The 26,907-nt window shown below is 38.5% G+C and overlaps 1 protein-coding gene across 2 annotated transcripts in view; it reads right to left on the bottom strand.

Moving 5' to 3' along the window:
• The window catches only part of EMB (embigin), a 49,750-nt gene extending 23,049 nt beyond the window's left edge, over positions 1–26,701 (bottom strand). Inside the window, exons 1-2 of one of the 2 annotated variants that reach the window (XM_008952719.5) lie at positions 25,979–26,701; positions 12,825–12,908 (exon numbers count right to left, since the gene is read on the bottom strand). In XM_008952719.5, the coding sequence (XP_008950967.3) occupies positions 12,825–12,870 (46 nt within the window). In that variant the 5' untranslated portion in view covers positions 12,871–12,908; positions 25,979–26,701. Of the gene's footprint in view, positions 1–12,824; positions 12,909–25,676 lie in introns of both variants that reach the window. The other variant, XM_003827343.7, reaches the window with a different exon arrangement.
• Between the last annotated feature and the right edge of the window lie 206 nt (positions 26,702–26,907).

Below are 26,907 nucleotides of genomic sequence, written 5' to 3'. Positions count from 1 at the left end.
AGCCAATTAAAATTTATTGCATAGGATAGTGTTTCCAAACATGCTTTAAAGATAGAAACCCTTACTAAAAACAGTTAAGTGAACTGTGACATATACGACGGATTCGATGGGACAACTCTGACAGAAGCCAAGATAGAAAATACAGAGCCCTATCAGCCTGACTTTTCATTATTCATAATGAGGTAGGAGGTGGAATGTGACTCTGGACCACATTGAAGACTGACAGAAACAAGGAAGAGGCAACGAAAGATCCTCTCCGTAAGACACACCCACCAGCACCATGACAGTTTACCATTGCCATGGCTGCACCCAGAAGTTACCATCCCTTTCCATGGCAATGACCCAGAAGTTACCTTCTGTTTTCTAGAAATTTCTGAATACCCTGTCCCTTAAGTTGCACATAATTAAAAGTAGTATAAACATGGATGCAGAACTGGCCCTGAGCTGCTACTCTTGACACACTGCCCAGGGGTACCCCTGCTCTGAAGGAGAAGTCACAGAGCTGTAACAACCCTGCCTCAATAAAGCTGATTTTTCTACCACCAGCTCACTCTTGAATTCTTTCCTGAGCCAACCTTCTCGGGCTAAACCCCAGTGTTCGGATTCACCTGCCATGTAATAATTTCACCATAAAAGTCAATAAAGCTTCATGATGCAACCCAAAATGTCTATTAAACATCCAGAATCCTTACAGAAACAGAAGGCCACACTAACATGAGGCCAACACCCCTATATAAAAATGATACAATGGATCTTATTTTTATCATTAATGTTGTGCGTCTTAAACATATGGAGTTAACTTATGAATAAGAATAAAATTCTCGAAGTTTATATCCAAAATTTATAAAACATAATACTAATCCCTTGATTCTTGTAATTTCACTTCTCTCCCAAATAAGTCTCATATGGATTGAAGAATCATGATGGTTTATTAAGTGATCCTATCAACAAGTTATTTACATGCCATCTGATTAGTGCCACACCAATGTGATACAGCCTAAAACACACGTGCTTCCTGAATCCCATAAACTTAAAATGTGAAATCACCAATGTGCACAGAGAAACCTGAAATTATATAAACCCAACTTGAGTAAAATGTAGTACATATACTTTGATATACTTTTTTATATGTATATAAAATCTCCAAGTAATCCCTGGAGACTCCCTCAAGACCTATGAACTATGTGGCTGGTGTTATATGAGCTGAGCCTATTTTCAAACTTTTAGAATTTTTTTTACACAGACATCCTCAAAAGAAAGAGAAATACCAGAAAACATGAATGGCTTCTACACAAATGAAGCCAGGTTTTCCAAAATAATTCATCAAAGATTTGGCAATATTTTGGAAAATATGTTAAAATTATTTAAGAGGAGATGCTAGTTGAATTTCACTAAACAAAGCTCCTATCAGTCACTGTTTTCCTCCACTTCATTTAGTAACAGAAATTAAGGCATGTAATGGTTATTTCTCTACTTTATAAACTGATTTAACATCATTTCAAAGAAAAACAAAAACAATTCTGTTTGAATTCCAGAATTGCATGTCTCTTGTTTCAACAATGCAGTATTTAATTTGAGACAATAACATTGGGTAATAATCCAATAATTAAATATATTTTTCTACAACATAGAGAACACTGCAACTATTGTTTACATCAATTACAGGAAAACTATAGTAAATGGTTACACTGTTTTAGTAACCAAATACATTTGTTGCCACTGTTTCCAAATAATTAACATGAAGTTAATCCAACACTATAGTGGGGACCACTGATCATATTTTTGGACAACCAGAATCCGAACACCCTTCCCATCCGTGTAAGGTTTGGTGATAGGCAAAGTACTCACACACTGCGGAAACCTAAGAACAGATATTTCTTCTCTCTGCCCAGCTGAGCACTAGGGTTTGGCCACTTTAATTATAACCTTCTACTCATGGCTGTAAAGTTAGAGGGAGGGAGTTAGGGACCTAGGCAGAACTGAAAATTAATCACAATAGCAATGGCAAGTGTCTAGCAGTGATTGTGCCTCATTATTCTTTCACTCACTCATTTAACACTTATTTACCGAACACCTACCATGTGCTTTTCATTTATCCACTCGTTCAACAATTTTACTAAAAATATATTACGTGCCTTTATTCTTGGCCCTAGTATCAAGAGTCCAGTGCCTGCAGAAATATCTTAAGCAGACTCTTCCAGTAATCCTTGCTGTATGTCAGCCTGAGGTCCTTGGCATTGCCAGAACTTGATTTCCAGTTTTCTCATCAATTCTGCTAGCCAAAGTCCTTTATTCAACAAATTATTTCCTGCTTAACTGGCTATAGACTGTTTCTGGGCCTGAGATCATTAACCTAATCCATATACACCTATCAAGATTTACACTGGATACTTCATCTATGCACTCCTTCCATTTTATTAAAATTACATAGCACTGATGTCACTTGGCAGCTCACAAATATCTAGAACATATGATAATATTTGGTCCCCAGAATGAATTCTGCAAAGTGGTAATCATAGTACCAGTTCAGCACATTTGAAAGACAATACCTGAGGTTACACAGGGGACAAGATCCAGGCTGAGGTAGCAGTCCAGGACTCAGATCAGCCAGTCCCTGGCCCTGTATGCTCCCCTCCATGGCCAGTCCTGCCCTTTTGTTCTTGTAGCTATAAATCACACTTTAGTATTTTTTCCATCTCTTCTACATTTACAAATCAAAATCATCTCAAGCCATAACAACTTGCCTCCAATCTTTATATCTAATTTCTGCCTTCTCTACCTTGATAAAAAGCTTTCATTTATTTTGAACCATTTTGCACATGTCCACTTCAATATAATGGAAGAAAGGAACAGCAAATGACAATGTCATATCATTTGATTCCCCAGTACAAGAACCATTTAAATTTTGAAATGGATTATTCTAATGGATTTCAAAATTATTTTAGTAGCAGAATTGTTTCAGAAATAAATCACAGGAAAACTTAAACAGAACCCCCATCTACATACACACACACACACACACACACACACAGATAACTGTATGAAACTGATTAAAAATGTTGCTACAATTAGTGAAGACTGGAGAGGGTGTGGAAAGCATTCAAGATTGGCCTCTTCATCCCTTCATCTCCTTTCCCCATCATGGTTACATCACATGGAACAAAGGATTTAAAAGTGACACATGCACACGTATGTTCATTGCAGCACTATTCACAACAGCAAAGACATAGAATTAACCCAAATGCCCATCAATGATAGACTGGATAAAGAAAATGTGGTGCATATACACCATGGAATAATATGCAGCCACAAAAAGGAACAAGATCATGTCCTTTGCAGGGACATGGATGAAGCTGGAAGTCATTATCCTCAGCAAACTAACACAGGAACAGAAAACCAAATACCGCATGTTCTCACTTATAAGTGGGAGCTGAACAATAAGAACACATGGACACAGGGAGGGGAACAACACACATAGGGGCTTGTCGATGGAGGGCAGGGGGTGCAGAGCATTAGGGAAAAGAGCTAATGCATGCCGGGCTTACTGTCTAGGTGATGGATTGATAGGTGCAGCAAACCACCATGGCACATGTTTACCTATGTAACAAACCTGTACATCCGGCACATGTACCCCAGAATTTAAAAAATAAAATACAATAAAAGTAACTGGATTTCATCAAAGGAGAGGTAAACACAAGCCTCAATACACACCAGATCAAGATAAGGGCTCATAAATACCTAATGTAAACTGAAAGCATGGCCTGCTACCTTGGTAATGAATTTCTCCAAACTGCAGGTGTTTACACCCTGATGCCAATCCTTGATATTTAGTCTTACAATGGTTTATGTCTCATGGTATCAACTTCTAAGGTGCTAACCATGCAGACACTCAGGGAGTCAGTACATACATTTTATACACACCCCAAGTGACTGATTGTCTCAGGTCACATGCCTCCTTTGCAGAAAGGGCTCCTCTAACCTTACAACACTGCTAACAACAGACTCTCTCTATCACACTTCCTTTATATACTTCCTAGCATTTGGCACTGTCCGGTTTCACCTTTCATATTAATTTGTTTACTTACTTATCCATTGCCTTTCCCACTGAAACATACACTGTATGACATCGGGGGAGGAGGGCAGAAAGGGAAGTCTGCCATGTTCACCACTGTAAACGAGGCTTTCAATAAATTTTTATTGAAGTGGTTGTAGCTCCCGGAATATAGTACTTAAAACATGAATCACTTCTTTAGACAGATAAGGCACTTTCCCTTAGACTGAAGGTTCAAGCATATTAAAATTCTGCCTCATGATTTATATGAGGAATTCTAGGTGGAAAGTACTTTACGGGATATGCAAGAAATGCATAAGAAGTTCTTGTCTCACACAGTTGACTCATCCATTGGCCAAAACAAATTTGTTTAGTACTTTTATATGCTATATGTGATATAGAGGGGATTTAAAATTACTAATCTAGCAGGGGACATATAACTCAAACACAAATATCTACAATTAAGTTTAACTACAACAGATACTGAAAATAAAATGAGATCTAAATCACAGACGGCAATAGTACAAAAACATTAATTTTCCCCAAAATAAATCTACAGAGTGGGTGAAGAATCAGTCAAATTCCAAGAGTATTTTTTACAGAACCCAATTTTAAGAAATGCAACCATCAAAAAGTGGGCAAAGGATATGAACAGACACTTCTCAAAAGAAGACATTTATGCAGCCAAAAGACACATGAAAAAATGCTCATCATCACTGGCCATCAGAGAAATCCAAATCAAAACCACAATGAGATACCATCTCATACCAGTTAGAATGGCCATCATTAAAAAGTCAAGAAACAACAGGTGCTGGAGAGGATGTGGAGAAATAGGAACACTTTTACACTGTTGGTGGGACTGTAAACTAGTTCAACCATTGTGGAAGTCAGTGTGGCGATTCCTCAGGGATCTAGAACTAGAAATACCATTTGACCCAGCCATCCCATTACTGGGTATATACCCAAAGGATTATCAATCATGCTTCTATAAAGATACATGCACACGTATGTTTATTGTGGCACTATTCACAAGAGCAAAGACTTGGAACCAACCCAAATATCCAACAATGATAGACTGGATTAAGAAAATGTGGCACATATACACCATGGAATACTATGCAGCCATAAAAAAGGATGAGTTCATGTCCTTTGTAGGGACGTGGATGAAGCTGGAAACCATCATTCTCAGCAAACCATCTCAAGGACAAAAAACCAAACACCACATGTTCTCACTCATAGGTGGGAACTGAACAATGAGAACACATGGACACAGGAAGGGGAACATCACACACCGGGGCCCGTTGTGGGGTGGGGGGAGGGGGGAGGGATAGCATTAGGAGATATACCTAATGTTAAATGACGAGTTAATGGGTGCAGCACACCAACATGGCACATGTATACATATGTAACAAAACTGCACGTTGTGCACATGTACCCTAAAACTTAAAGTATAATTAAAAAAAAGAAGTGCATGTGAAAGAATGAAAGTCCAAGAAAGAAAATCTGTTTTTTTAAAAAGAACAGATAAAAAGATGTTTTTAAAAATAATACTAACATGTTAATCATGCCATAAAATACCAAGAAATTAATGAAATAAAATAGGCAAAACTTTTTAGACTGCAAGCAAAAATCTATTAGTGAATCAGGAAATCAATTTAATAGTTATCAACAGATTTGTTTTTTAATGGATTGGAGTAAAAGAGAAATTATCAGAGTATAACAAGCCTATTAGGTGTAGGTGTTATTCGATGAATATTTTGTTTCGTATGTGTGTGAACATGCAGTTGGTGCATCAGGTTGCAAAGTAAAATGTACTTCTTACTTTGGGAAGTACTTTAATAACTTTGTAAAACAATGTAACAGTAGAGAAACAGAACAGAGTTTGGGAACTGAAATATGATTAGAGTGCTATTTCAAAGCTATCAGGAAAAGGAGAACTATTCAGTTAAGAGAGTTGAGACGCTGGCTAACAGTACAAAATAATAACCATAAAATTAGTTCCTTCTCACACACAAAACATAAAACTATATCATAAATGGGTTAAAAAGTGAAAGGTGGAAAACTATGCAAATAATAGGAGGAAATATAATGAAACTTCTTCACAACTAAAAAACACCACATAAAAGTTTAAAGTGGGAAAAAATATTCGCAACTTCTATAAAAAGTAAAAATTCAGTATCCAAAATTTATGCCTACCTCATTTAAATTAATTCAAAAAATAAAATATAAGCCTAGTACATGGGTCAGGGAAAGGGGCCAACTGTCAAGATGTTTTGAAGGCCAATCTGGAAGTATATGTTAAAATAAAGATGTGCATAATTTCTAACTGAGCAACTCTACTTTGTGGTATTTATCCTAGAGAAACATTCACAATTATGCCCAGAGAGATATATGTAGGGTATCCCTTGCTACATGGTTTATAACAAAAAAATATATTAGCCAACTAGGGTCCATTAGGAAAAAAATGTCTAAGTAAGCTGGTGTATTTACACTGTGCATACAAATTAAAAAAAAATAAAAGCTAGATTCATATGCAATATGACTAGATCTCCAAAAACTAATGTTGAATGACAAAAATCAATTTTCAGAATATATATGGACTAATAGCACTAAAACTAAAGAAAACAAACAATACTAGTTTTTATGGATGCACACATGCACACACACACATACACAGCATGGGAAAGAAACACATTGAACAGCGTATACCATTGGAAAAGAGGAGAAGAGAAGAGAGACAGAAATGGTGGGTAATTCAATGAGACTTGAAACTCATCAGTCACATTTTTTATTTCACCTCCTGAAGTTCTATTTGGATATTTTTTGAACCTGCTTTGTCTTTTTAAAAAACAGTATAATATTCATTCTCATGTTTTTGATATTTATTTCTCTACCTAGTATTTCTATAATCTGAGGCTCTGGAATGTCTAATCCTACTGCTCCTTAGCTCTGTTAGGGACTGTGTGCTTGTTTTTTGTATTTTTGTTTTGTGACATGTTGAGACATGTAACAGCAGGGATTATGTCACCAGGATGGACAATGCATTCTTCCACAGAGGGTTTTTCATTGCTTTCCTGTGGAAGTACTACCTGCCAGGGTCATTTTTGTGTTATTTCTCAGCTCGGAGGCTCCTGTACAGTATAATGCAGGTAATGTAAATTTGCAATTTAAACTGTGTTGAGGACAGGCCCACGTCTTTAAATAATAAGGGAAATCTTTGGGGATTTGCAGGTTTAAAAAAATTATTTTTATTCATATTATTTTTAACTGGCAGGAAACACTGGGAATCTTTTGGTTTAAATGCCTAAAAAAACTTTAAAAGAAAGAAGCCAACTTGTCATCTTGTGCTGTCGGCTGATTTTCTTCCCTAAATCAAACCTTTCCCTATATTTACAGCCTAGGAAGGATAGTTTTCTGCAGGTTTTCAGTTCCAACTCTCCTCCTTGCATGAACTCAAGGCCTTGTTTTTTATATTTTTGTAGCTCTTAAAACTCAAATATCTTGGCAACAAACACAGGAAACCTAACACAATATCAGTTAACGGGTTTCATGCCCTGATCACCAATTTTGATCAGTAGAAACTTCTTTACTTTTGTGTACATTGCTATATATTTAAAAGAATGTTTACTGTATTTTAGATACTCGTAGGTGTGGCAGGAGGGTTTTCAGATTTTCTAATTTACTCTAATGCTGAAAATAATGTTTAATATTTTCAAAACAACTCATTTTTACTTACAGAATTAAAGATTAACAAAAATACAGTAAATACATATCGGAGAAGCAGGAACATATGCACTTCTCTGATATGTGCTTTATTGAAGATGGGATCTTGACTCCATTCTTAGAGAGAGGAAGGATTTGAACACTAGTAGGAGGGAGGGAAGAGACAGGTCCCACTTACAGAGTGTGAGGTCCTGTGCCTGTGATTCAGCACCATCATCTAACTTTATGGTGAGATTCTTTACTAAATGTTAATCACAAGATTATTAAATCATGTGTATTCCCAAGATAAGGGGATGGGAAACATGCAGGACTCTCATTTTTAATGTATAGAACAGTGGGGATAATTTTCAAATGGGGAAAATTTTGTACCCCAGGGAATGTTTGACAATATCTGGAGACATATCCAGCTGTCATAACTTAGCAGGTGTCACTCACATCTAGTGGGTAATGGCTAGGAATGGTGTTAAACAACCTACAATTCTGCAAACAACCTCCTATAACCAAGAATCATCCAGCCCCAAACATCAATACTTCTGTTAATATAAACAAAAACAAAAAAACCTGATATTAAAAAAACAAAAGTTGATGGCAGCCACTGCCACTTGTGTTGCTATGGGTAGATCCCTCTTCCATCTTCACTTTCTCTGACTCTCTATGAATGTTAGGTCTCAGTTTTTTTCTCTGTGCATCAACAGTCTACATATCAAGTTTGATGAGTACCACTGAAAAAATATCCTAACATTTGCAGCATTGGAGTCATGCTAGAATCTTTTCTGCAATAAAGTATTTTCACTTCTTTTCTTCTTCTCAATCTTCTCAATCACCTGCCCCTAGAATCTGAGTGGTCCTAACCTAGACCTCTTGCTGGCCGAGATTTAGACAATGTGGTTGTTTTTCCTTATCTTGACTAATCTTCCCGAATCTTACATTGTGCCTTAATTTGCACATCTGCATCTCTAATGTCTGCCTATATTATCTCCTTGGCTCACAAGGACCTTGTGGGAGAGCTGCTCACATCTCAACATGTAAATAAAATGTGCCATTGGGTCAACACAGGAGAGGTGATTCCAACGTTAACAAGTTGGTCAAGGAAACTGTCAGCTGTTTATTTTTATTTCAGTCTCTTCTGTTAAACTATAACACACTGATTGAGCAACTAAACACTAATATGCAGAGAGGAAAAAAACAAAAATAAAAATATATTGTGGTAATACAAACAATACAATGAATTCCAAATACTATGGACATTGGAAAATTAAGTACAGTGATATAAAAATAGTCCATTACCAAAAGATCTGTTTTAAAACCTCTGAGAGCAGAAAAAATACTTTTAGTTTCAGTCAAGTCAATTACTTTCACAAATTTATGATTAAGCAAGTGCAATTTCTTTATTTCTGGGGGGGGCAGGGGAGATGGACTCTTGCTCTGTCACCCAGGCTGGAGTGCAGTGGCACAATCTCGGCTTGCTGCAACCTCCGCCTCCCAGGTTCAAGTGATTCTCCTGCCTCAGCCTCCCAGGTAGAAGGGAATATAGGTGCCCGCCACCACACTTGGCTAATTTTTGTATTTTTGGCAGAGACGGGGTTTTGCTATGTTGGCCAGGCTGGTCTCGAACTCCTGGCCTCAGGTGATCTGCCTGCCTCGGCCTCCCAAAGTGCTGGGATTGCAGGCAGCAAATGCAACTTCTAAAGCAATAGCTTTATTACTAAATAAACCTAGAAATAGCAATAAACCTAGAAAATAGCTTTATTTTCATTGTTTACTACATCATTTCAAAACTAATGTCATTCTTCTAAAAATAAATATACTTGATTTAATAATGCTGTTAAAAGAAACAAGTAACTGGGCATTATGCCCAGAAAGAAAGGCTGCAAAGCATAATGGCTAATAGCACAGACTGGGCACCAAGCTGCCTGCATTTAAAACCATAAGCTCCAACTCAGGAACTATGATCCTGGTCAGTTCACTTTGCCTCTTTGTGCCTCTCTTTCCTCACCTGCAAATTACAAATAGTAATAGTACCCACCTCATTGAGCTGTTATAAGAATTAAGTTACTTAGAAATACAAACATGGTACATAGTCAACATCATGAGTTTGTTAATAATTAGCAATATTTTAAAAATATTAAATAAGTAAGCTTTTATGAATCAAAAGCCATGTTTTCATTCTCCCAGGCACAATAATCCATATGTTTTCCAGTCTCGAGAATCTTTGGATAAGTATGTATGTCAAGAGCCAGACCAAAATCTTTCTGGTCCAAAATTTACAATTAACGTATTGTATTTGAATCTCTCTACAAGATACATTTTATCCTAACAGAGAGATTAACTTCGACAATGGCCAGAGGGAAAGAGAAAATAATAAGTAACAACATAGAAATGTTATAAGTATTGTTTCTAGACAACAATGAATAATGATAAAATCGATACTGATACGTATCAATGTTATGAAAATATGAAAACACTCCATTTACAAATAGTAGGTTAAAAATCTTAACAGCAGTAAAAAGAAAGTCTATGGTTCATAAGGTAAAAATTGATAATCAGGAATTGGAGTTATCTTGTCATTTTCAACTAAATTAGAGTCCAGAGACCCAGTAAAAAAGAAAAAAAAAAAAACAAAAAAAAAACACTTGGGACACAAAGCACCTGCCCGGGGCTAATACTGCAAGCTAGCTGCTGAAATGACCTGGTATAACTTTAAGACCAGTTTTACCTAGCAGCTTCTGAAACAAACCGCCATGACTCTAAGACTAATTTACCCACCACCATCACTCACCAGTCAGAACTTGTTAGCTCCCAAAAACTTTGCTAGTGCTAATGAGTTTTCTTCCAAAACAATATATAACATTTCTCTCTAATAAAACCTCTAAACTTCTCTTTGGTTTTCAGTCATATTGAAGACCATTCCACTCTCTGTGTATGCCCTGAACTCCAATTCTGTTCTACCAAATAAAACATTTTGTTTAGAGATTCATCTTGATATTTTTATTTTACATTGACACTAAAAATTATAAATATATCTTCAAATTTAAATTCTGTAGTTCAGCAAAGGTAGTTTCTAAGACCAAACTTTTTGATGGGAAGGCACTAGAGCAACAACCTACATGGAAATGTAACCATTCAGTGCCCAACTCTGAGATCTAATGTTTCTAAATTAATGACAAATCTTTTGTCAAAAACAAATCCAAAGTTAAATGAAGACATTATTATTATTATTATATTATTATTATTATTTGACAGAGTCTCACTCTGTCCCCCAGGCTGGAGTGCAGTGGCTCAACTTCGGCTCACTGAAACCTCCAACTCCTGGGTTCAAGTGATTCTCCTGCCTCAGCCTCCCAAGTAGCTGGGACTACAGGTGTCCACAACCATCCCCAGCTAATTTTTGTATTTGTAGTAGAGACAGGGTTTTGCCATGTTGGCCAGGCTGGTCTTGAACTCCTGACCTCAAGTGATCCACCCACCTTGGCCTCTCAAAGTGCTGGGATTACAGATGTGAGCCACCCTGCCCAGACTGAAGACATTATTTTTAAAAAGACTATTGCAATAGAGAAAAAGCTCCAAACTTAAGATCTGCAAGCATCCCAAAAGTAAACAGAAAAGGCTATTTTTTAATATGGTGAGGGATAAGCAGTAAAGCAGGAACTTTTTTAGGGAAACTGGGCAAATGAAACAGTGTACACAGACAGCATGATTGGGCTGCAGTCAGCCAATTCTCAAGATGTTCTTCATTTTAATGCTTGCTCAGTCTTAGGGCAAGCCACGTTTCAGGGGTCTGTAAAGAAGAAAAAAGACAGACTAAAGTTTAATCAAGCCAAGGCAGAGGTAAGTAATGGATAATTGCAAACAATTAGTCTCTTTATAACAGTGGGAATACAGCTTTAAATAGCACTATTTAGAATAAAAGAATAGGAGTTAAACTCTCCAAACAGGTTAAGTAAGTAAATAACCAGCCTGATAACAATTAAAAAGTCAATTTTTTGCTCCTGCCCTGAGCATTGACCGTTTCGTTTCCAGGCCCCAGCTGTACTGGTTGAGTAAGCGGTGCCCTGCTGCCAACATTGCCAGGCTGGTTAAAGAATGTGCAAATTGCTTTCTCACATGAGTCTCTTAAAGAAACATTTCATCTTAACAGAGGCAACCAACAACTACTACTTGCAAAAAGTAAAAGAACATAGGAAAGTTATAATAATTATTTTTTACAAGAATGAACTCCATACATTGGAATGGGGACATTTGGGAACAAACAAAAGCTGCACAAAGTCAAAAAATGCTCCCCCAAAAAGCTCAATGCAAACATTCCATTGTTATCAGATTGGGAAACACACAGCTGCACACACACACACACATGCACACACACCTTCTATTCATATTAGAAACAGAGGAACAGTTCATAAGACTAGAGGACAGTTAAACACCAGATGTGTATTTGGAAAAATCTAACTATTGATTTAATAATAGGTTTGTGATGTTTTAAATTCTAATTATACAATTTTAATATTGTTCCTAAAACAGATTAATGACTCTTAGGAATTTAAAAGACTAAGATTACTCTGGAAACATGGAATCCAAAACTGTGAAAGAAAAAGCAGAGAAAGCAGGGCTGGGTTTAATTTTGGAGTTCCTTGCTTGCTTCTCCTTAGCACAGTGACTCATTTGATATCATCTTTAATTTCTCTGGCTAAAGGTTTTCCAACAGATACACAAATTCTCTTCTTGACCTAGAGTTATGTAATGGATGTGCCAGCAAGAATTAATGAAAACATAAGAGTATCTGCAAATCAAAATTGATTCTCCCTTTTCTCAGGTATCCATTTTCTGGGGAGCCATTCTTAGCCTTGGCATGTCTGGTATATTTTCCTCCTTTGTGCGCCCCCAGTAAAACGTCCTCACCACATTAGATTCCCAGCTCACTACTGGTATGTTTTCCCACCAGGCCAGGAACAGGGATTACCACTTCACAAAGCAAAAAGCAGTAGCTTTGTTTAAGAAAAATTGCTTAAACCCTTTTTTTCGAATTGCATTATTTGAAACATGATACATTTACCAGTCAGTGATATGTTATGACTCTCCAAGGAAAACTTATTTGCCATTATTTCTTCTCTGAGAGGTGGACTTGTAAAAGGCGAATCTATAAGAGAAAGAACACATGATTACACACTCTTATCAAGAGTAAATGACTATCTAAAAACTACTTTGAAACAGCTAAAACACTGTTGTGAACTATTAATGAAAAACTGTGTTTTCAGGAAGCTCAAAGTCTCATATATTTCAAAGACATTTAGAGATATATTAGGCTATTAAATGTGAAAAAAATTCTGATTTTTTTTCTTTTTTAACCTAAAAATCCCTACTGACTTACATCAGATGGCTTTTTTTAAATAACGCCTTCCATTTTTATTCTACTATTATAGTTTCTTTACAAAACATAAATAAACTGAAGATACCAAGGAATCAGATGAGAGAGCCAGAAAATGGAAAGATATGAAAAGGCAGAGAGAGAAGATGAAAGAAGAGCGACAGGCAGACCTTAATAAAGAGAATTAAAAAAACAAAATAGATAGCATTGGGCACCAGGGAACAGAGAAGATAAAATGGCTGACGGGCCAGTTTGGGTTGCTATTTGTTTTCTAGCTACGGTTACCAAGAGGCATGCCCTCTAACACCTGACTTTCAGTTTCCTCTGCCTCTGTCACTTCTCTCTCCTTTTGAAAACTTTCATTAAAGAAACAAGGTTTCTATTTCCACCTCTCTCACTCTCCTCGAAGTTACTTTATTTATTTTATTTTATTTTTATTTTTTTTTGAGATGGGAGTCTCACTCTGTTGCCCAGGCTGGAGTGCAGGGGCATGGTCGCGGATCTCTGCAACCTCAGCCTCCCCGGTTCAAGCAATTCTCCTGCCTCAGCCTCCCGAGTAGCTGGGACTACAGGCTCCCGCCACCACGCCCAGCTAATTTTTGTGTTTTTAGTAGAGATGGGGTTTCACCATGTTGGCCAGGATGGTCTCAATCTCTTAACCTTGTGATCCGCCCGCCTCGGCCTCCCGAAGTACTGGGATTACAGGCATAAGCCACCACACCTGGCCAACAACATGGCCTACTGTTCCTTTTATTTTAGAGTACCAGACCTTACCTTCCAGGAAACTACTCAAATATATCAAAGAAGTCAGAGAAGGGGGAAAAAAGGCTTATTATTGTAAACTTGGCTGCATTATTTAAATTAAATCCCATTCAATTTAAATGAAACCTGAGCCATTTTTATTACACTTTTAAAAAATAATCTGCTCAGAAAGTTATTTCTAGTACAAGATTAGATTTCCAGTTCTTTCATTTTCTTATATGTAAAAGTTAGTGATCACTTTTGTTACTTTAGCTTTAGAACATTGCTTTTACAATATCGCCTAGTAAAATAACGTACCTAGCAGAACCTAACTCTCCAATAGGCTGTGTTCCAAAGGTTTAATCACTTCTAAAACAGCTTTAGAAGTTTAATGCACTTTCTAAACCACCATGGCACATGTATACCTACGTAACAAACCTGCACATTCTGCACATGTATCTCAGAACTTATAATAATTTTTAAAAAAAGAAAAAAAGTCCTTAAATAACATATTAAATCAGACTACCCTCTCACAATGATTATATAGGAAAATATGTCCTGAGTTTCTCACTGGGCTATCAAGTATACAAAACCTTTCCTCCAGTCACATCTAGTATTCATTCATTCATTCATTCATTCACTCATTCATTCATATTCGTACACATATTCTCCCATTCTCCCTCTCCTCCCATCACCCTTCTTCTCTGTCTTTTCACCCCTTTTCTCTCTTCCTCTTCCCTCCCACCCTCCCCAACTCTTTTTTTCTCTCTCTCTCTCACACACACACACACACACACACAAACACACATATACACACTGCTTAAAAGAAAGGCTCCCATAAATGTTATTTTCCTAATGAAAATTCCTTGTTTCCATTCTTGGGGCTAGCATACTTAGAGGTTATATTAAAGACAAAATATTTCAGGAGGATCAAGGCAGATGCTATTCACTTATGGACAGGAAGCCAGGCGGGGGTGGATGAGAAGGAAACCGCTATTCTATTATATCATCTGTTCTGTGAAGCCTGCAAAACGTAAGCTTTGATATCTTTGCTTTCCTCCCCAGGGATACCCCACTGTACAGCAGAATACAATCTTAAGGGTTCTTATTATACTCTTTATCCCTGAAACAAGCCCATAACCTTTTTGAGATTTCCAGCATCATTTATTATTATGGTTCACAGTATCAGTAACAATAAGAGTGACATAAACTAAAGAAAAAATGCTTTCTGTCATTCTTATTCCTATTCCACTTAAGTAAGTGAATATACACAGTATCTCATGCCCACTTGGTACTGATGGAGAATATGAAGCTGGGCAAACTTGGTCCTTAAAGGGCTATGTGGATCATAATAGTAGGGGTTTGGGCCCATAATTTGAGATTGAGAGTCATTAAAATTTCGAGCAGCACCCGTTAATGCATAGTATATAACTATGCATTAATATATAACTGTATATATAGTTACAGTTATAGTCAGTATATAACTGACTATAGCCAGTATATTTTATACAAATCGGCACATGAGCTAGAGTATGAAGCCTGAGCCTGGAGGTGGAAGGAGGGTGAAGATAATTCTAGGAAGATGAGCTCCAATGCTGGGGCTATTCTCCCTTACTGATCACTAGGACTTGTCATGGATGGGCTCAACAGGGACCTGTGTTAGAACAAGGAGAGAAAATGAGTCTAAGTTTGGCTTTGGCAGAATCTAAGCTGATGACAGTTGAAGGATAGGAAAGGAAGGAAACACCAAGTTTCCAGAGGTAGGGAAGTCTGGGTATTTCCAGAATATACTAGCTGTTGAGGCCATTTACAATTGCTGGCTCACATATTAAAAATACAATCAGACATCCATAAACCAAACAACACCAGTACCTTAACTTCATATTCCCTTTAAGGCATTAATCTTGGTCAAGCTTCAGGTTCCACGGAAAAAGTGCCAAGTGCAAAAGAACACATGTAACTGCTGTGTGACTTTTGCCTTGGGAAAAGTCCCTTAAAGAGGCAATATACAGAAATGCCTTAAGTGGAAAAGCAGGGCAACCTACAGAAGGTATTAGGACAGTAAAAGAAGTTCTTTGTTTAGGCAAGATTTTTTTTAACCAAAAAAGTGAGAATGTAAACCTTATTGCTTTCAGTTGGAGGACAGCTGGCAGGAGGCTGATTCAGCTAACATTGGGGTTTAAAGGAAATTGGCAGGAGACTCAGGCAGATGTGGTTTGAATACTTCCCTAAAAGGATTAGGCTGAGTCACAAAAAGAAGTATAAAATGGAGAGGAAGGAATTTGGGGTCTTAATCCAAATTCTGTCACTGACTGTTACTTAGGGTTTCCAAACGCCATATGCCCAGCTCAGTGCTTTGAAAATATGTCTCCACTGTAAACCTCATCTGATAGGGAAAAAAAATGAGGATCAGAAAAGTTGTATAAATATGAGTGATGATGCCAAGATCATAACATGCATTTCTCAAGTTATCAAACTCACCCTTTCTTAATCATTGCTGGAAAATTTCCATATAGCATTCTTTTACAGGTAGAGACAAAAATATCAACATGAAAGAGTAACATCAAATAGTTGCTCAAGAGATTAAAAGACTTTTTTCTCTCTTTGCAGGGCAGTTGAGGCATAAGACTGCTGCATCAAAGAAGTGAGTAACATCTTAATTTTCACCTGTTATAATTTTCTGTGAAATAGCAAAATGGTCTCTACTTAAATGTTTTTCACATATTATATTTTAAAATGTGTTGCTAGAAGGGCATATAATTTATTCTATTAACACTTTCAAGTGAAATAAACATGCTATAATTCTACTTAAAGGTATTAAGGTAACATTTTCACATATCTCATTTTGAGGACTTCATTTAATTGAAGTAAGTTGGGAAGAAAAATAAGTAACACTAGAAAACTGCATTGGGTCTTAAGATTTGCTTTTTTAAATCAGGAAATAAATGCAACTACATCTCTGATTAAGAATAAACATTCTCTCTAAAGCCCCCAAAATCCCTTTATTATATGTTAAAATCTTGGAAGGTCTGAATTTCATTAAGAAAAAAGTGTAAGAAGCAACTACTATTAGAATAAATATTATTCTTTATCTTTCTCATGTCTATACTGATTGCTATCAACATGCAGTACTTCATTTTAACATTCTGATATACAGCATTATAAATGTGCAACCCAATTACAGAAACACTGATAGGAATGAATATTACATATTATTCATAAAATAGAGATTTGGAAATAAGAATATATTTCTTCATGGAAGCAATATTATATATAACCATGTGATCCCATGCCAAATTGTAAAGGCCACTTAAGCCATGATATGGTTAAAACTTAGCTTTAAAATACCTAATTACTAAGTAAAATACTGATTATACACAACACATGGAGAATTATGGGTTTTAGGAGCAGAGTAGCCCTATCCCCTGTCCATAAATGCAGCAGAAAGAGGAAAAAGGAAATAAGGCATCTCTGAGTCCTGGAAATTATACTCCAGAGATATTCATCCAAACAAGTAAAAAAAAAAAAAAAAAAAAGCTTGTCAAAAAATTCTAGTTATCAGGGCCAGGCGCGGTGGCTCACGCTTCTAATCTCAGCACTTTGGGAGGCTGAGGCAGGCAGATCATGAGGTCAGGAGTTTGAGACCAGCCTGGCCAGCATGGTGGAACCCCATCTCTACTAAAAATACAAAAAATTAGCCAGGCATGGTGGCATGCGCCTGTGGTCCCAGCAACTTGGGAGGCTGAGACAGGAGAATTGCTTGAACCCGGCAGTCGGAGGTTGCAGTGAGCTGAGATCGCATCACCGCACTCCAGCCTGGATGACAGAGTGAGACTCTGTCTCCAAAAAAAAAAACAAAAAAATTATAGTAATCCTGATGGGAACATTTATAAGTCAGACTTTCTAAGTCAGAGACAGATAATACTCCACACTGAGAACTCTTGAACTCTTGATATTTTCTGCACAGTATGGAAGCTATTGGACAAGAAGCCTTTACAGACAAGGTTTTTTTTTTAAGGCCTACTGAGAAGTACAATGCACACTTTTACCAGTCTTGTAAAACTATTTTAAAAACCAGATGGTATAGGAATGGAAATAAATAGATCTTTTTAAAAAAATATAATTTTGGCAATAATATACATTTCAAAGGGCAATGTAAAAATTCTGTTTCAAATCACCTCTACATGGGTCACTAAGATACTTTAACAGTAACTTATGCCAAATAAAAACTTATTAAAAAATAAAACCCCGAAAGTTAATAACTAAGATTTCTATTCTTTCTAAAGACTGTAGATTTGTTAAATGTTTCAATTGTTAGTCTATTCGATAAGAGTTGGGATTTTGTTCAGTGGCTCTCAACTGAGGGTAGTTTTGCCCCACAGGAGACATTTGGCAATGTCTGAAAACATTTTGCTTGTCACAATTGGGGGAAGATTACTACATTTATTTAGTAGGTTATATAAGTTTCCATAACAAATTACCACAAATTAGGTGTCATAACAAATGACTACAAATTTGGTGGCAAAAACAACAAAACTGTATTCTTTCACAGTTCTGGAGGCCAGGAGTCTGAAATCAAGGTGTTAGCAGGACCTTCCTCCTCTGAACTCTTGAGTGAAGAATCCTTCCTTGCCTCTGCCTAGCCTCTGGGAGTTGCTGGCAACCTTGGCATTCCTTGGCTGGTGGTAGCTGCATTAGTCCAATATCTGCCTCTGTCTTTACATGATCATCCTCCCTCTGTATATGTCTCTGTCTCTGTTCAAATCTCCTTCTCCTTTTTTTATAAAGACCACAGTCATTAGGTTTAGGGCTTACTCTAATTTAGTATGACCTTATTTTAGTTCATTACATCTGCAAAGACCCTACTCCCAAATAAGGTCACTTTCACAGGTACCCAAGATCAGGGATTAAACATATCTTTTTGGGGTGTACAATTCACCCACCACATATGTAGAGGCCAGGGATACTGCTAAACATTTTAGGATAACAGCTTGCCACGACAAAGAATTATCCAGCGGAAAATGCCAACAGTACCAAAGTTGAAAACCTTGATTTTGAACAGATACATCAGCAATACTGATTCTTCAATGTGATCATTCTTAATAATCTTCCAATGGCCCTGTGGCCCTAAATTCCTGTTCTGCATAGTTTAGGTGCAGACATTTTTAAAGTGTGAACATTTTTTGCCACCCTTCCCTCCCAAGAACACCCTCCTGCCAGGGGCCTATTTTGAGGACTTTTTATGAAGAAAAACCACATGCTGGACGCTGAAATGCAAACCAGGAAAACAGTTATAGCTATTAGCTATCTCATTGCTTTTGGCTAAGTTACAAAAGCACTTTGGGCTTCAAGATCAATCAAACGAGGTATCTAAATTCCCTTTCAGGTTCTCAGAAGTATATAATTGCAAGGCTATTAAAAGCTTCTGGTTTGGGATTAGGGACACATTAGTACAATAACCTCAATAACTTCAAAAATGCCAGGAAAATGCTATTTTCAAAGAAAAGAATAACAACTCATTAAAGGTAACATTCATAATTTCTATTCTAACATTATTTGAGATGTTCTATGTTTAAATAGCAGCAATTTTTATTAGGAGTAGAGTTTATTTTTAGCAAAGTGTTGTGAGGTTTGTTCTCCTACATCAGCATATATGTCATAAGTTATTAATTTCTAACGTTCACCTTATATTGTGCAATATGTGAGACCAGCTGTACAAAGTTAATGTGAAAAGATCACACTTTAGAACAAATAGCCTCAACACATGTGATTTGTTTCTGTTGGAGGGCATATACACCTTTGGAAAATGATACCTAAGAACATTAACAGATTTCTCAACTACTGTTTTAGTTTAATGCCTCGGTAAACTGAAGCTTTCTCAGGTAAACTAATTATTTTTGTTTCTTTTCAAACAATCTCAAAGTAGCAGAAACATTTCAAGAACAGAACATTTTCCCCTCTGAACCATGTAAGAGTAAGTTTCTGACCTGATGCTTCATGCCCCACTAAAACATTACCATCTATTTCCTACAAAGGACATTCCCCATACCATCACAATACAACCATTAAAATCAAGAAATGAATATATATGAAGCACCGTCTCATCCACACCCCATCTAAGTTTCAAAAAAAAGTCCCTATAATGCACTTGGTAGCAAAAGGTTCCAGCTCAGAATCACACATTGCCATTGGCTATCACTTCTCTCTAATGTGGCTTCACTCTGGACCTGTGACAGTCTCTTCTGACTTTTCCATAACCTTGACACTTTTTAAAATTCCAAGACAGTTCTGCTCTAATATGATTATATTTGAGGTAGGCATCTTTGGCAGGAAGATCATAGAAGTGATGCTGTGCTCTTCTCACCAGATCATCTCAGATGGCACACCATTTTTTTGGTCTTTGATCATTTGATCAAAGTGCTGTCTGCCAAGCTTCTCCACTATAAAGTTACTCTTTTTCCCTTGATATTAGTAAGCATATTCTGAAGAGTTACTTTGAATCTTTAGTACTTTGTACCCCATCAAAGTTTTCATTGATTTATTTTTTAATTTGCTTCAGTTGGTACTCATGAATCCCCATATTATTAAATGGGTTACAATCCACTAATATTATTATTTATTTTGATGCTCAATTTTGTCCCAGATTTGTCCAGTGGGAACCCCTTCATATTGGCTCCTGTATCTTTTTGACATGACTCATTATCCTTTGAGCACTCCATTGCTTTCTGGCACAAGATGTTCTAGGCTTATCTGCTACTTTCCCACACTAGCCCTGAAATCAGCCATTTCTCCAAGAAGCCTTGGTTACTATTAGTAAAGAATGGTATTTAGAACCCAAGATCTGGGTGCTAAGTATACTCATCACTACTGGAAATCACTGCTAAGAATACATGTGCACATATTCATATACACATACAACTTATAATGTATATCAGATACACTTATGTATATGATATGCATGATACGTATTCATCATACATATATTTACACATATACTTGTTTAAAGCTATATACCTATATAGACTTAAGTAAAGAGATAAGGATTTAATGTCATGGATTCCCATGGATACTGCCAACTGCAATCCAACACCACAGGGTTCATTCTACTTTTTCTCTATCTTTATTTCATTCTTCTCTAGTGAAAAACCTAGATCCTATTATCTTTCCTAGATTTAATTATTTGATCCATCACCCTGTATACTGCTAAACTGTCATTGCTACTGCCACACCTGTCCCCACAGAGATGTCTCCTTACCCACTGAGGCTCCAACCTCCATCGCTGGTCTGACCCTCCTACATGCTTTCCTCCACATCTTGTTTGGGATCAAACATCACCCATCTGCTGCTCCTGCACAAAAGCCTTGTTAACTTGCTCAACTCTGGGATCCTGTGTCAAGCTGCCCGCTGCAGGAGCACCCATTCACTGTGCTCAGGCCCTAATACTCCACACCAGGCTGCCCTCCTGCCTGATGCCATCCTTACCAGGGTCAGCCTCAGATATCCTGATCTGGGCCCCTTGGGCTCCACCCACTTAGTGAGGATGTCTCCTTGCTCTTCCCCACCAAATAACTATAGGACCTATGGAGGGAAAGATGAGAGGGAGGAGGGAAGGGAACGAGGGTAACAGAAGATGAGGAAGAGTCAGTTGCCCTAATTCTTAACAAATGTTTTAAACATATAATTTTTTTGTGATGATAAATTTAGGGTAAAAATGGTCATGCATAAGAAACATCACTATTAAAAGTAGGCTTAGGCTGGGCACAGTAGCTCTCGCCTATAATCCCAACACTTTGGGAGGCTGAGGCAGGAAGATCGCTTGAGCCTAGGAGTTCAAGGCCAGCCTAGGCAACCTAGTGAAACCCCATCTCTACAAAAAATACAAAAATTAGCCGGGTGTGGTGGCATATGCCTGTAGTCCCAGCCATGTGGGAGGCTGAAGTGGGAGGATCTCTTGAGCCCAGAAGGTCAAGGCTGCCCTGAGCCATGAGTGTGCCTCGGTCCTCCAGCCTGAGTGACAGAGTGAGACCATGTCTCAAAAATTAAATGAATGAATGAATGAATAAATAAATAAAGATAGGCTTATGGTTCATCTGTTCCATTTAAACAGATTTTGGTCTTTGATCATTTGATCAAAGTGCTGTCTGCCAAGCTTCTCCACCATAAAGTTACTCTTTTTCCCTTGATATTAATGAGCACATTCTGAAGAGTTACTTTGAATCTTTAATACTTTGTACCCCATCAAACTTTTCATTGACTCCTTTTTAAATTTACATCAGTGGGTACTCATGAATTCCCATATTATTAAATGAGTTGCAATCCACTAATATCATTATTTATTTGATGCTCAATTTGTCCCAGATTTGTCCAGTGGGAACCCCTTTAAATGTCCTTAAAGGTAAAAACTGCTAGCATGTTCTACTGAGATATGGACTAACAATGTCAGACATATGTGGGTGCTTGAATAGTATTTGCTTCAAAAATATTTATTACTAGAAAGCTGCTGTGTTTGGGGTGAGAGGTTAGTAGGGAAGGGGGTTCATAAAGGGAATGCAAAAGCCACGTCCTCTGGAAGTTAAAAGGATCATTTTAAATGATTCTACTGCAAACATTTTTCAAAAGATAAACATGACCCATTTCTCCAATTTGTGTCATGTAATAGTAATAATAATGATATTTAAATACTCCCACTGATATATCCTTTACAAAGATATATTATATGTCTTATTTAATCAAAAAACCTTAAAAGAGTCCCTGTACCTAATTTTATTCCAGGACTCAAACTGTGTCAGCATGTCATTCAGTGCAAATCAGACATTTAGATGCATAGGCTATGCTGTCAGTAGTTCTGAACTTCCATAGACATTTCCAATTAGCTCGGAGAGACAACTGGATATTGTGTTTAAGCACTGTGTTTAAGAAAACAAGCACTGGATGGACCAATGCCAAATTTCCTGCTCTGCTGCTTAACTAAGTATGTGTAATTACTTGGGCAATTAAGCAATTACTTGGGCAATTACTTAAGCCAAGCCCCAATTTCTTCATCTTGAGCCCAGAAGGTCAAGGCTGCAGTGAGCCGTGAATGTGCCTCTGCCCTCCAGCCTGAGCGACAGAATGAGAATTCCCCAGGAGTGCAGAGGTTCTCAGAACTGCAATACTCTGAGATGAATTTTGAAAGGTGAATCAGGGATAGAAGAATTGGGGATACCCAGAAGGGAGAAAAATGTTCTAGACAATTCTTTTTTCTTTTTTCAGCTGGAACTAAAAAAATGCTAACTCATCGGGCTAGACATTTATAACTATTCTTATTATTAAAATTTGACTCAAAGTCTTAGGTTAACAGACAACCTGTGCCCAAGTATGTAGGCCTATACATCTAGGTCAAAAATATCCAGTAAACCTCACAATATCCTTTGGCAAAGAGAAAAATGAATTTCGCAGAGATCAATACCGAATCTAGAAAACAAGCTGAGAGTGCCTGACAATTTTTAATTCTGGCTTAAATTCGATGCTAACTTCATAACTTTTGTCTTGTACATTATTCCACAATTTTAGCTTACGTGGAGCTAAAAGAGCAGAACTTATACCATATACGTAGAGCGACATCCCCTCCCCCATTCATCTTATTGATTTACACCTTCATTTATTCCACTTTCATTTGTTTCCTACTTTTTTTTTTTTTCCTTTAGAGATCTTCTCTGCATATCAACTTAACCCTGATGCCTATGGAATAAGTATTTACCTAACAGTGCACTGTCTAGGCCATATCATTTTAAAGCTGTGGTTTTTAACCAGCTTAAAATCACATTTAAAGCTACATGGAGAGCTGATGAAACTCCTTAATGCCCACACTGAATCCCAAGCCAAATGAACCAGAGTTTTGCGGGAAAAGATCCAGGTATCAGGATTTTTCAAGCTCTCTGGTGATTCTGACATACAGTCAAGTAGAGAATCAAAGTTCTACAATGAATCCAGAATGCACTGGTTCTCAGAACTGCAATACTCTGAGGTGAACCAGGGATAGAAGAATTGGAGATATTCAGAAGGGGGAAAAATGTCCTGGACAATTCTGTTTCTTTTTCTTTCTTTTTTTTTTTGAGACAGTTTTGCACTGTCACCCAGGCTGGAGCTTAGTGGCACCATCACCATCATAGCTCACTGCAGCCTCAAACTTTGGACTGAAGCAATCTTTCTGCCTTGGCATCCCAAGCACCTGGGACTACTGGTGTACATCACCACAACCGCACTTTTAATTTTTTTTTTTTTTTTAATAAAGAAGGGACCTTGCTATGTTGCCCAAGGTGGTCTTGAACTCCTGGATTCCAGCCATCCTCCCACCTTAGCGCCCAAAAGTGCTGGGATTACAGGCCTGGACAATTCTTTATAAGTGGTATTATGGAAAAGAGATGTGGCACAAGGAAATCTGCGAAGCAACCCAAGATGTTCTGTCCAAGTTGTTAACAACTAGATGTTTTAAAAGGCATTTATAAAAATTAATAGTCTTACCTTTTGATTATCCTTCCTTCTCTATGGTGTGTTACAAAAATTCCACATATTACAAGCCCATGAAAATAAATTCCCATGAGAGTTTGAAAACTTTTTGCAGAATAATGTCCCAATTTTAGTTACTGGTGGCCAATATTTACCAGCTTGAGAGGTGGTCTTTTATTACCCTTACTGGCTGCTAACATTTATGACACAGAAACTTGCAATAGGTTGGATGGAATCCTTTCAATATGAAAAGTAATTATAAACAAGTGAAGGTAGAATGGCAACTTTCGTGTTGGCTTTGTTAATGTTTTGCACGTAATCCCTCTGTCAAAGTGTCTTAAACAATAAAACAACAAGCAAAAATCTCACACATACACACACACACATGCACACATACATTTTGTTTTCAAAGACCACGGTGTAAAATGAAGATACACACACGTTATCCTGTAAGTTGTGGATCTTTGGTTGGCTAGTTGGTTATGATGTTTTTTCCCCTACTCAGCTCTAAAAAAACATCCTCGGCAAGGTGAGGTGGCTCACGCCTGTAATCCCAGCACTTTGGGAGGCCGAAGCGGGCGGATCACCTGAGGTTGGGAGTTCGAGACCAGACTGATCAATGTGGAGAAGCCCAGTCTCTACTAAAAATATAAAATTAGCCGGGCGTGGTGGCGCATGCCTGTAATCCCAGCTACTCTGGAGGCTGACAGAGGAGAATCGCTTGAACCCGGGAGGAGGAGGTTGCGGTGAGCCGAGATCACGCCATTGCACTCCAGCCTGGGCAACAAGAGTAAAACTCCGTCTCAAAAAAAAAAAAAAAAAAAAAAAAAAAAATCCTCAAAGCCAACCCACCTGCCAAGAGGAGGGAAGGAGGTGATAATCGAGCCTTACTCTCGAATCAAGAAAAGGGAGTAGGCCTTGGGGAAATGTGGCTTTCAAAATTCATGCCACATTTGCCCAAGCCAAGTCGCTAGCTGGTCCCTGCAACCACCCACACACCCCACTGCCTTCTTCCTAGGAAAAACCAGACTCTGCCCTGTTACCTACGCGCCCGACTCGCGGGGCGCTGTTTGTTCAAGACTCGCCCCAAAGAGCGCAGGAACGCGAGCCGCAGCAGTTCCAGGGTTCAGCTTAGGTGACACAAACGTAGCCAATGGGAGGCCGCCGCCGACTCTCCCACCCGCCCTTACCAGCATCCCCGCGCCTCTCCCCGCCACCCTTGCCCGGCGCGCCGGCGATGCCCTCTGCCCGCGGGGACCGAGCCTCGCGCGCCCTCCGCCCTCCCTACCCTGGACCCTGTACCCATCACACCTGGGGCACTGCCGTCCGCCGAGCTTGGGCGCGCGGCAGCGAGAAGGCACTGGAGGAGGAGCAGCCGGGACGTACGCGCCCTGGCCTCCAGCAGGCCGGGGAGGGTGCGCATGGCGCCAGAGGGTCCGCCTGGGTCCTCGTGGAGACTGCTCCCTCAGCTCGCCGCCGCGGGTGTCCAGAGTCCCTGCGCACACTCGCAGGTGGCCCGGCGCTCGCAGGCAGTGCCGCGGGTAGGACGCTGAAGAAAAGGCGGAATGGGAGGGGCCCGGCCGCCTTGCCCCACTCCCCCGAGACGCTCTTACCGCGCCCAGCCCTCCATCAATTATGCAGCCCTCAGCCGGCTGCTGGCGTTCCCGGATGTGCGGTGCTGCTTCCCGGCTGCAGCCTCTCCGGCCTCCGCCCTCTCGGCTCTAGCAGGTCGGGAGAGAGCTTGGGCAGGTGATGTCTAGCCAATCTCGTGGGGAGAGGTTGAAACTCTGCCTACAGACTGGCCTTTGCACTTCACCTGAGGCAGGTTTCACTAATTTGCTTTGATGGGACAGATGAGAGACACTTTTCTCCTCCCGGACCCCGGACATCTTTGGGCTTTCTTACGAGGGAGGCTTATTTTTGCCCAGGTGTAAGGTTTTATCCAGCTGCCAGACAACTTGTGTTAATCTTTCTTTGCTTTGCCTACCAATCACACACATTCTCTCTTCTAGTCTCTGAAGGCTTAACTGATTTTCTCCGGATGAAGGTTTTAGAGTCCCAAGGCCCCATACCGTGTCTGATTTTACTTTATTTTTGTTTGTTAAGCCTAACAGCTTCTGAGGAGCCACCTAGAGCTCAAGAAGCAAAAGCTACTGCGAGTAGATACTATGTAAACTGCACAAGACATTGACCTTTGTTAAATCCGAACACTCTTTAAGATAATGCTCTTACCCACAAGGCTGTAGCTTGGAATATTCAGTGCTCTGAACCAAATTAAATAAATTAGTGCTTTATCCGGGAGGGGAGGAGAAATCTATATTGTAACATTGAAACACATTGATTTGATTTCTCTCCAGGATGTTATAACGCATTAAAAGATATTTTAAAAATTTTTCACGAGCTTTGTTTCCTCTCCCTTTATTTTTTTGAAGTTCAGCTTTCACATTCGTAAATTCAAAATATATCAGCGTTAAAAAAAAAAAAAAAGGATTGGAAATAACATGAGACAAATTTTGAAAATTGAGCTATTTAACAAAACCTG

Source organism: Pan paniscus, chromosome 4, assembly GCF_029289425.2.
Source record: "Pan paniscus chromosome 4, NHGRI_mPanPan1-v2.0_pri, whole genome shotgun sequence".
NCBI lineage: Eukaryota > Metazoa > Chordata > Mammalia > Primates > Hominidae > Pan > Pan paniscus.
This window is presented reverse-complemented; position numbering and strand designations above follow the sequence as displayed.